Source organism: Mytilus trossulus, chromosome 7 (assembly GCF_036588685.1).
Source record: "Mytilus trossulus isolate FHL-02 chromosome 7, PNRI_Mtr1.1.1.hap1, whole genome shotgun sequence".
In the NCBI taxonomy this organism is placed as follows: Eukaryota; Metazoa; Mollusca; class Bivalvia; order Mytilida; family Mytilidae; genus Mytilus; species Mytilus trossulus.
In genome coordinates, this window is record NC_086379.1 from 30,090,859 (window position 1) to 30,102,807 (window position 11,949).

General features: G+C 32.0%; 1 protein-coding gene across 1 annotated transcript; it reads left to right on the forward strand.

The window, feature by feature from the left end:
* The first annotated feature begins 6,496 nt into the window (after positions 1-6,496).
* Positions 6,497-11,132, forward strand: LOC134724912 (toll-like receptor 13). The gene is made up of 2 exons (XM_063588269.1): positions 6,497-6,706; positions 7,695-11,132. Exon 2 carries the CDS (start codon positions 7,718-7,720, stop codon positions 9,809-9,811), a length of 2,094 nt encoding a protein of 697 aa, XP_063444339.1. The 5' UTR covers positions 6,497-6,706; positions 7,695-7,717; the 3' UTR covers positions 9,812-11,132.
* Positions 11,133-11,949: the final 817 nt, after the last annotated feature.

Below are 11,949 nucleotides of genomic sequence, written 5' to 3' on the forward strand. Positions count from 1 at the left end.
CACAAACAAAAACCGCTGGAAAACTTAAATAAGTATAATATAAAGCGTATTAGTCCTCAATTTTTGATACACAATAGTATTTGAAATTCAATTCACAAAATGTATGTCAACTATCAAAATCAAGATCAATTTTGGTTGATTTGTTTTACCTTGTTTGTCCTCCTGCTGCTGCAAAGTTTTTTTTTATAACTTTAACAATGAGTTCAAAAGATACAAAGAATTGAAGAGTCAAGTATATTTGACCCATTTGTTTCGTCAGGTGTCGTTAATGAACAACTAATTGAATAATAATACAGTTATTGTCATGATTTTTTAAATTTTGTATAAGTCAATACAATTTAAGTTATTCAATTTTTATTTGAAACAATTTGTGAGTGTATGTATTTTTTTACATTCAATAGGCTAATATTATCTGCCAAATAGATGGAATGTCACAATAACATGAATAATAAAACGGGTAAAAATTAAATAAACCCTTAAAACTTTGATGACGACAATGTTTCTTGTTAGTAAACAGCCTATATTTTGATGTTATCAAAGAAACACCATAACAATCGGATACCGAGTTGAAATTAAACAAAAGAAATGAAATTCTTTAGTAGAGTAGGTAGAAAAGGCCAAGTTCATTTGTTACTGTCGGCTTTAAAAGTTCAAAAAAGGTAAAATTAAGAATGGAAATGGAGAATGTGTCAAAGAGACAACAACCCGACCATAGAACAGACAAAAGCAGAAGGTCACCAATATGTCTTCGATGCAGCGAGAAATTCGTGCATCCGGAGGCGTCCATCAGCTGGCCCCTAAACAAATATATATACTAGTTCAGTGATAATGAACGCCATACTAAACTCCAAATTATACACAAGAAACTAAAACTAAAAATAATACAAGACTAACAAAGGCCAGAGGCTCCTGACTTGGGACAGGCACAAAAATGTGGCGGGGTTAATGAGATCTCAACCCTCCCCTTTACCTCTAGCCAATGTAGAAAAGGAAACACACAGCAATACGCTTATTTAAATTCAGTTCTAGAAAAGTCCGAGTCTGATGTCAGAAGATGTAACCAAAGAAAATAAACAAAATGACAATCATACATAAATAACAAGAGTCTACTAGCAGTTAACTGAAATACCAGCTCCAGACTTCAATTAAACTGATTGAAAGATAATGTCTTCATCATATAAATATCAGGCACAATCCCTCCCGTTAGGGGTTTAGTATCATACCATCATAACATATATGAGAAGAACATAACCCGTGTCATGCCAACAACTGGTTTATAAATAAATTTGTTTAATTCCGATGCAAAGACCCTATAAGGGAATCAATATTGAAGCCGAAATATGCAATCTTTAATGACCTGACATCAGTATCGAAACTATATCCCTTCTTGATTAGTCTATTTAAAGGTTTTGTTAGCTTCTGAGGTGAATACTGACATTTTGTACTTTATAAAGAATAATTCCATAAAAGATAAGATGTAAAAAAACTCGAACGTATAAAACGTCTGCAGGTTCAGCTATATTTACGAATGATGTCCTTGAACCGATGATAAAATTTAGTAAATGTTTTGAATACTTTGTGATATCGAAAACCCTGGTGTAATAATTTTTCAGTAATACATAATTTTTTCTCGTTAAAATCATAAACGTTGTTACATACACGAGCGAATCGTATAAGTTGAGATATATAAACACCGTAAGATTGTAACAAGGGAACCTCACCATCTAAAAATGGATAATTAACGATATGAAATGGAAAATCATCTCTTTCATCAAAAATTTTAGTATTAAGCTTTCCGTTAAAAATATAGATATCAAGATCGAGGAAAGAGCAGTGGTCATTATTAGTAGTAGCTTTAATTAAAGTAAGTTCAACAGGATACATTTCTTTAGTATACATACTGAAGTCGTCATTATTGAGAGCCAATATATATCATCCAAATATCTAAAAGTATTATTAAATTTCTGTATGAGATGTTGTTTCGATGGGTCTTTGCTGATTTTTGCCATAAATTGTAACTCATAGCAATACAAAAATAGGTCCGCAATAAGTGGTGCACAGTTAGTCCCAATTGCAATTCCGATAACCTGACGATATACGGAATCTCCAAAGCGAACAAAAATGTTATCTAGTAAAAATTCAAGGGCAGATATAGTATCAAAGCATGTCCAATGGACATAATTCTTTTGTTTATTGCTACTTAAAATGACATAAAAGAGTTGGAACATATATAGTCACAGTCTGACTTTTTAAATGCCCATTTAATAAGGTGTGTGATTTTTTTCTTAATGAGAATGAGAGGCAATGTGGTATATAGGGTAGAAAAATCAAAGCTTTGAACATATTCAAAATCACTAATATAAGGATGCAATTTATCAAGTACTTTGACACTCCATAAGTAATTAATTCCACTATTTTTTAAGGCCTTATTTGCTTCCGATATTTGATCTATTTTCATCTTTCTATTCCGCTTATTGAAAAACATCATCTCGAATGAATGCGATTGCTAGTTTAAAGAGATTTCACCAAAACATGGTACCAATTTTACCTGACTGCGACTATAGTACAGAGCCACGTCATATGTTACCGAGAAACAAAAAGACTCTCAAGTAACGTAAATAAAGATATATAAAAAGGCATGTAAATGTATGCACCTGTCCTAAGTCAGGAATTTGATATCCTGTGGTTGTTGCCTGTTTATGTGGTTCATAAGTTTTCCTCGTTTCTCGTTTTTTTTTTTGTATAGATAAGACCGTTGGTTTTCCTGTGAGACCGGTTTTAAGCTAGTACTTTTGGGGGCCCGTTTTTGCTTACTGTTTGGTGTGAGTCTAGGCTCTGTGTTGAAGACCATACCTTGACCTATAATGGTTTACTTTTATAGATTGTGACTTGGATTGAGAGTTGTTTCATTGGAACTCATACCACATCTTCCTATTTCTATTTCAGCACCAAAGAACTGGTTACTAAGGTAGAGAAGATATACAAAATTTGACTTTTACATTTGACCTCTGTAAACATAAATTAATCAAGTACTAAAGCGGATAATTCATACAATGAAACGATGGGCATAGATGAGTCACTGCGTCAATGTGTGTTTTTTAATTTCTGTAATCGTAAATTGCTAATAAGGAACTAAAGTTATGCACATCATTAGTTGTAGAGATATTTCAATAGGAAAGAAACATTTGTTCAATATAAAGTGAGTACTGATATTATATATTTCATATAAAGATAAATATAAGAAGATGTGGTATGAGTGCCAATGAGACAATTCTCCATCCAAGTCACAATTTGTTAAAGGTAAACTATCACTGGTTATAGAACTGTCTTGAACACGGAATCTTGGCTCACATCAACCAGCAATCTATGAAGGCCACAAAAAGAACCAGTGTAAAACCATTCATGTTTATATTTACAGAAATGCAATATCTACCAAATAACATTTTGCGGATTTTTATAAGACACAAGTCTTTACTTTTCTAATTTTATCTCACATATTTTTAGCATAGTGTCGAGGTTAGGATCACCCTTTTCCGGTCAAATAGAAAAGACAAAATCTTAGTTCATATGCATAGCTTAGCTTTAACTTTTTAAAAAATAACATAAACCAGTAACATATCTGAAATATATTGGTATAAAAAAAGACTCGATATATATGGATCTCTGTAAAATCAATTTTGAAATATATTTTTTTTTTTAAATAAGAAGACTTATCTGGACGTTTGCTCTAACCGGAAGTACCTATTTTGTTTAACACCATAAGTCCATGAATCAGCGAAATCGTATATAAATTTAAACACATGTGCATATTTCTAACCGAAGCCAGGATATGATAAAATTTTATTTATTTTTTATTATTTTTGTGTTTAAACGCCACTTTTAACATCTCTTTTGGGTTATTTCGTGGCGGCTAGATTTTATTGGTGGATGAAGCCTGAGTGCCTAGAGAAAACCACCGACTTTCGGTAGGAAAACTGACAGTCCTTGTCAATTCAGATTGGAGTTGAGTGCAACAGTCTACTAAATAGAATATAAACATATTTAAAAAAACAACAAACATAGACTGAGTAACAAAAATCCAGGAGGTGATCTCTCCACAAGAGTATGCATATTTTGCTAATTTATTTGCACTCGTTGTGTTGCTCATGTTGATGAAGTGCAAACACATATGATGAAGACATAATCTTTCAATCTGTTTAATTGGGTTCTGAAGCTGGCATGTCAGTAACTGCTAGTAGTCTGTTGCTATTTATAAATTATTGTCATTTTGTTTATTTTCTTTTGATTCATATTCTGACATCGGACTTGGACTTCTCTTAAACTGAGTTTTACTGTGCGCATTGTTGTGCGTTTGTTTTTTCTACATTGGCTAGAGGTGATGGAGGACGGTTGAGATATGAAAAACGTGTGTAACCCCGCCGCCATTTTCCGCTTGTCTTAAGTCAGGAGCCTCTGGCCTTTGTAATTCTTGTATGATTTTTAATTTTTAGTTTCTTGTGTATAATGCGGAGTTAAGTATGAAGTCCATTATCACTGAACTAGTATATATATTTGTTAAGGGTCAGCTGGAGGACGCCTCCGGATACGGGAGTTTCTCGTTGCATTGAAGACCCATTGATGACCTTTGTCTGTTGTCTGCTCTTTGGTCAGGTTGTTGTCTCTTTGACACATTCCCCATTTCCATTCTCAATTTTACTATTAAACGAAGTTTAAGCCCAACAGTTCTTACACATTAAACAATACATTAAAATGTTGCTTCCGTAAATATCCTGCCAAACTTGTTTTGATTTCTATTTTCAATTGAAAGGCTTAGTCGCAATACGTTTATTGTAAAAGATGATAGTTACAGACTGATTTTAAGGATGTACTTAGGTGATCTAAGGTAAAATTAAATAAATCAAGAATTCCAAATTGATACTTTAAGCTGGAAGAGTATTAGTTTTAAAAATATCAAAATTAGCTAAAAATATTGATAGTTCATGGAGTTCCTTTTCGAGATATTTGTTTTATAAAATATGGCGGGAAAAGGCTAACTCGGACTTCTACCTTATATTTTCATCGGTATTATTTGGGTCTCAAATCAAAAGACAGAAAATTAAGAATTTGCTTCAATTTCTCACAAAACCTCATCTAAGTACATCCTTAAAGTAGAGAGGTATTTTGACATGAATATCAATAATGTGGTCATTTTTATAAATTTCCTGTTTACAAAACTTTGAATTTTTCGAAAAACTAAGGATTTTCTTGTATTCGGCATAGATTACCTAAGCCGTATTTGGCTCAATTTTTTGGAATTTTGGATCCTCAATGCTCTTCAACTTTTACTTGTTTGGCTTTATAAATATTTTGATATGAGCGTCACTGATGAGTCTTATGCAGACGAAACGCGCGTCTGGCGTACTTAAATTTATAATCCTGGTACCTTAGAAAACTATTCAAGCGAAAACATTAATAATGAAAAATATTACGAAGGTTGATCCATTTTATCATTGCATTAAAACTTGACACTTGGAATAAAAGACTAAAAATCAAGCAATCAAGTTAGTATTGTGGCACCATCACATCTATTTACGTATAGGTGAAGTTGTTTGAATTTTAAAAACAACATTTTAAAAATTTCATGAATCCGATGCGCTTATTAGGTATTATCTTAATCAGGAACGTTCAATGGCGAATATTAGAAAGCCAATGATGTATTATATGTATAAAAACCGAAACATTTGAAGAAATAACGAAACGATTTTTTTTCAATTCCATCTTAATATATAAAGGCAACAGTAGTATATCACTGTTCAAAACTCGCAAATCCAGGGACAAAAAAACAAAATCGGGGTAACAAACTAAAACTGAGGGCCACGCATTAAATATAAGAGAACAACGACACAACATCAAAATGTAACACACACAGAAAAACGGACTAAGCATTAGACAAAATCCGATGAGAATAACAAATATAACATCAAAACCAAATACATGAATTTGGGATAGAAAAGTACCGTGACACGTCTTATAGTAATGTGAATTCACACTCAAATATAAGAGAAAACAAATGACACAACTGAAACACAACGTTAAAATGTAACACACACAGAAACGAACTATAATATAACAATGGCCATATTCCTGACTTGGTACAGGACATTTTTATTACATTGAACGCAAAATTATTGTCTTTTTGTACATTTTTCTTATTTGAATGCTGTCTTTTATCTTTTTAAAAGTACAGCCGCCAATATATCATGATTGAGGCCGGTAGACTAGATATCGGCAAGCAAAATTGTACTGCAGAAATATTTTATAAATAAATATGATACTAAACAGCAATAATAGTCCTTTTTTTCTAGATTTTGATAAATTATTTTCATACAAAAGAGTTAAAAACAAAAAGTTACGACAAAGCAGACAGTTTTTCGTTAACTATTGTTTATTTCCCATTGGCTGACGGTTATGTTCCTACTATTTCTTAATATCATTTGATTATCATTTGGTAAGCACGAAACAAATATAATTTCAGTACGAAACCGGAAAATCGCGCGTTAGAATATTAATTAAACAGATTTCGTACGATGAAAATGATTTCGATAGATCAGGCCATATGAACCTGTGGTTTAGCGTTCTTTATTGAATGTAAATAAGGAAGTAAAGTTATACACACCAATAGTTGTTGTAATATTTCAACAGGAAAGAAAAGTTTTGTTCAATAAAAGTGAGTACTAATATTCTACTTTTTTGGAGTTGACAAGGCACATATTTAGAAAAAAAACGCGTGTAATAGATTTGTTTTACATCAACAAAAAAGAAGCCATTAACGTTTTAGATAAAGGAGAACGTTCAGTTCAGCATATAAGAGTATTTATCTTTCAAATTTTATATCACAGATGTGTAACATAGTGTCAAGGATAAGATCAATTCTGTGTGTCCGGTCAATCAGAAAATTCATAGATTTGTACAATTGTGCATGAAAACACATACAAGTTACTTTGTAAAAATAAAAAAAAGCTTGAGAAATATTGATCAATATAGACTCTTTATTTGACATTTATAAAATTGAAATAAAAAGACATATTTTGCCTTTTGGCATAACAGAAAATACCAATGTTTCACTATTACTGTGAACTAGTGGCAAAAAGAGGGACGAAAGATTTCAGAGTGACAGCCATCCTTATAGTTCGTAGATAACTGACAACGCAATGGCTAAAGAATAAAAAGACAAACAGACAAATAGTAGTACACAAGACACAGCATAGGCAATTATGTTGTGAGCAACACGAAACCATTTAAACACTGGGGAAAATCTGAGGTGCTCCAGAAGGGTAGGCATATCCTACTCTACATGTGGTACTCGTCGTGTTGCTCATGGTATTACAAACCTGGTAAATAGTATAATTCAGTAGGTCACATGAGTGGTGAAAAGGGAAGTGGACTGTTGTTACGACATAGAATATGCAATTTGTCGGAGGTGATCTCATTTTCTCGAGAAAGCGTGTTCATATCAATCTCACCATGTGAAAACAGTTTCGTTTAACAATAAAGGTAAAAAGCTACCGAATAGCTGTAACATTTTAAATATCTATTTTTTAAAGGCTAATTGTTCTTATTACATGTATAAAATCTCCTCTGTTTGTATTTCACAGGTGTCTCACATCAGCTTTGAATAAATTATAAATGACTGCTTTTTTAATGTTATTTTTCAGGTATCTGATATCATTGAATAGTGATGGCAATGATCAATATCTGTTTGCTTCTCGGTTTAATTATATATGTTGAAAGCCACGATGATATTCTGTGTCCTTTCGATTTGTGTAAATGTACAAAAGTTCGCGCCATCTGCTCTGGTGAAGATCTAACTTATATTCCACGTTTTCCAAAAGACGTTGTATCGTTTACTTTTTGTAATGGAAATCTTGGCATACTATCAAAAGAAATTACTAAAAACCTAACTTTCAATGTTATATCTGTTCTTAGATTTATCAACAATACCATAGTTCGACTGGAGCCTGATGCATTTTCTTCTTTCGTGACAATAAAGACATTGAGAATCTCATCCGAACTATCACTGCCAGCAACAGATGTAATGAATGCATTAAACACTATGAAACTTACACGTTTAAAATCATTAGTGCTAACAAGCAACGGATGGAGATTTCTTCCAGACGACATGTTTAAGGCAGTAAAAGCGAATACATTTGATATAAACCTCAACGGAAATAATCTGCAACTGTTGAATTTGTCATGGTTTTCAAATATATCCCGCCAGCTAACTCTTAGAGTCAGTTTTAATAAAATTTCAACAATTATACCAGACAGTGTTTTCAGTCTAGAGAAACTTTGTCTAGACAGCAATGAAATCACAAAATTTCCAAAATTTTGCATAAATAATGGTAATAACAGTGCACTTCCTAAGTTAAGATATTTATCCCTTAGCAACAACAAATTTGGAAATATTGGAGCATTTCGATGTTTTCCGGGGGTAAAAATATTGAAAATTGGCTACAATTCGATCGGTAGAATTGCTTACAATACTTTTACAGGGTTGAACAAATTAACTAATCTCACACTACGAGCTATTGGAAAACCTTTGAAAAAAATTGAAGATGGTGCTTTTAATTTATCGTCATTAGAAATGTTATCGCTCCGAGAATGTCGTTTCCATTTTGATCGTCTATCACCTTCGTCACAACGTACAATGCTGTCAAATTGCTATGATTTAATATTTCTTGATATTAGCGGAAATTATTTAGATTCAATCATTTTGTCAAGGATAATAAAACAATTACAACGATTAACTTATCTTAATTTGGAAAACACAAGGCTTGGCTTTTTGCCTAGCAATGTATTTCCTGAACTGCCACATATAGAAACTCTTATCTTGTCAATGAATCGAATATATGGATGGGACAGAGATGTGTTTGCTTATGTGACATCACTACACAATCTAGATCTAAGTCATAATTTGATAAAGATAATAAACGAATCATCTTTTCCAACTGCGTTACTTATAAATTTGAAATCGATAAGTCTAGCAAAAAATCCATTTGCGTGTACTTGTGAGCAGATATGGTATGTCAGCTGGTTACGAAAGACAAATATAACGCTTTTACAGTACCCAAAATGTTATTATTGTACCACACCAGACAATTATAATGGAGTTTTGTTAAAAGATTACAAACCTTCCTTTTTGTCGTGCAACCCAATGTTTTTGGTTGTGATTTCTATTTCTGCACTTGCTTGCCTGCTTATATTAACAATGGTAATTTTTCTGAAATGTAATACAAATGTTAAGAACTTTTTGTATCTTCTCAAAGTTAAACAGTTTAGAAGACAGGGGTATCTTCCTATTTTGAATAGCGATGATTATGAATATCATGCTTTTGTTGTTTACTGTAATGAAAACCGAATGTGGGTTCACAACGACTTTGTCAAAAAACTTGAAAATGAGGAGGGATTTAAGTTATGCATTCATCACAGAGACTTTGATATAGGTGTATCTATCAGTGGAAACGTTGATAAATACCTTCAAAATTCTTGGAAGGTTGTTGTTATAATATCAAATGCATTTGCTAAAAGTGAATGGTGCCAGTGGGAGGTCGATATAATTCAGGAGAGGAGACGTCAACATGGCCGAAATGCACTTCTGTTAGTTATGCTTGAAAATATCACATCGAAAAATATGACAAGTCCTCTCCGTACTTTATTAGACAGTACCCCCCATCTGAGGTACAAAAAAGGAATTGGTGAAAATATATTTTGGACTGCAGTAGTCGAAGATCTTCGAAAAGCCATCGGACAACCCCCAGTATCTGAATTATAGATATTATATTTGATTTAACTTTTGCTTAGTTGAAATGTGCGCCAAAGTTCACTTTTTAATTGATATTAAGTTACTAAATGCGTTATGGGTACTTTTTTTTTTATTATTGTTCATATAGATTCATTCTCTTATAACTTTCAAAATTCTTTTTTTTTCTATATTTGTAATGATTTACTAATAAAAAAAAACTTCTTGTTGTATATAATGTCTCTGCAATTAAACATTGTAGAAATTATGAATAATTTTATATCAACTGGTGCTTACTGTTTTCTTCGTTTATATTTTTCCATTATTCTAAAAATAACTGTAAGTCAAATGAATAAAAAAAATAACACCAAGAGCAAAATTTACTAGGCGGCAAACAGCATAACTCAAAACACGTCGCAGAAATATTAAAAAACGATCAAAATAAAATAACAAAAACTCAGAGAGGGGTCGATGCTTGGGTGTTTTATTTTTTTAAATTCGAGGGGATATTTTAACTCCTAAAGGTGTCACACCTATTGCACTTGTGAGAAGTCATGAATATGGAAAATCTCCCGTCGCTACAAATCAGAATGATAAATTAATGTTCAAATAGTTAGCCAATCAATCAAACGCTAAACGTTTCATTGATTTTTTTTTTAGCATTAGAGATCGTCCCTTTTTTGCCAAAGATTGTCGAAGCCGTTATTGCAATGTTACATGAATCACTATATAGGACTTTTAGTAGTGTAATTCCTCGATGGCAAAATAAGTTTTGAAATCATTTAATTTTAGTAATGGTATAAACATGTATATGTTGTCAGTTATTTTTCTTTCATGTTCTGTTTGCTATTTACTCTCTTGTGCAAATCTATTATGGTTGTAAACAGATAAAACAAAATGTATACTGTAGGAATCAAAACACTCTTAAGAATTGTGTACATGCATATGATGCCATCAGGATTTGTGAATTTGTCGACGCAGCAATTCTAGAAATAGTCTACTTTATTTAAACGAAAATTCGTGTACCAACACCATATTGTTTTTTTTGGGGAAATGTATGGAAGATTTCATGATGTAAGACAAATTTATATATATATTCGGAGTAAAGTATGACGTCCCTTATCATTAAACTAGTATACATTTTTGTTTAGGGACCAGCTGAAGCACTCCTCCGGATGCGGGATTTTCTCTCTGTATTGAAGACCTATTATTGGCCTTCCGCTGTTTTTTGCTCTTTGGTCGGATTGTTGTCTCTTTGACACATTTCCCATTTCCATTCTAAATTTTAGCTTATTACATGTGCTTTCTATACACCTATTGTGAAAGAATACAATCAATTATATTTTAGACAATAAATGCGATAAATGCATTATTTGTTTTAGATTTTTAGTTGTATTTCAAGGATTCAAATTTGTTTGACCAGTCGTAACCAAAATCTGTAACATAGACACATTTACTCTTCTTGACTTTAAGTGTTGATTTCGGCATATACTTGTAGAATACTAGTAAATCGAATATTGTGTTTTGTGATTTAAGTGACTTTTTCAAAACTGTTATTGACTTCGGTTATTGGACTCATGAAATATCAGTTTGTCTAAGGTCAATGGTATAACAAGGATGTATGACGTATTGTCTGAAGTGGGCCATCAATGTTAAAGTGTGGTTTCCGATGATAATATAGATGGGTAAAGTCCTAAAGATGTTTAAGTACAATCGAGAGTTCTTTATAGTGTTCCTTGTGTTTGATTTGTATTAGCATGTGTTTTGTATCGTATTCTATTTTTAGAAATTACTAAATAGTAAAACAGTTTTCCTGCCTTGATTTCATTGAAACTATCATTATTTACCTGACTTTGATCTTCACATGAAATTGAAGAGGGGAGGCGAAAATTGTTTAAACTTTCAAAATGTACTTGTGTTTGTCATAAAAAAAAATCTAAAAAAAAACAGTTTCTATAAGTATGAGTTTCGTGAATTTTAATTGTATACTAGTACATGTATTACCATATTTTAAAAAAATAAGACGGAAAATAATACACTATCACAATATTATATATTGGGTATATCTCTATCCTTAAAAATATTTCAAATTATGAATCAGTTCTTTAGGTAACTTGTAATGATTTCCGTTGATGGAACATTTATCAAAAAGCTTGTAAAATTCCAATATC

Coding starts and splice junctions, on each gene's coding strand:
- LOC134724912 (XM_063588269.1), top strand. CDS start 7,718: ATGGCAATGATCAATATCTGTTTGCTTCTCGGTTTAATTATATATGTT.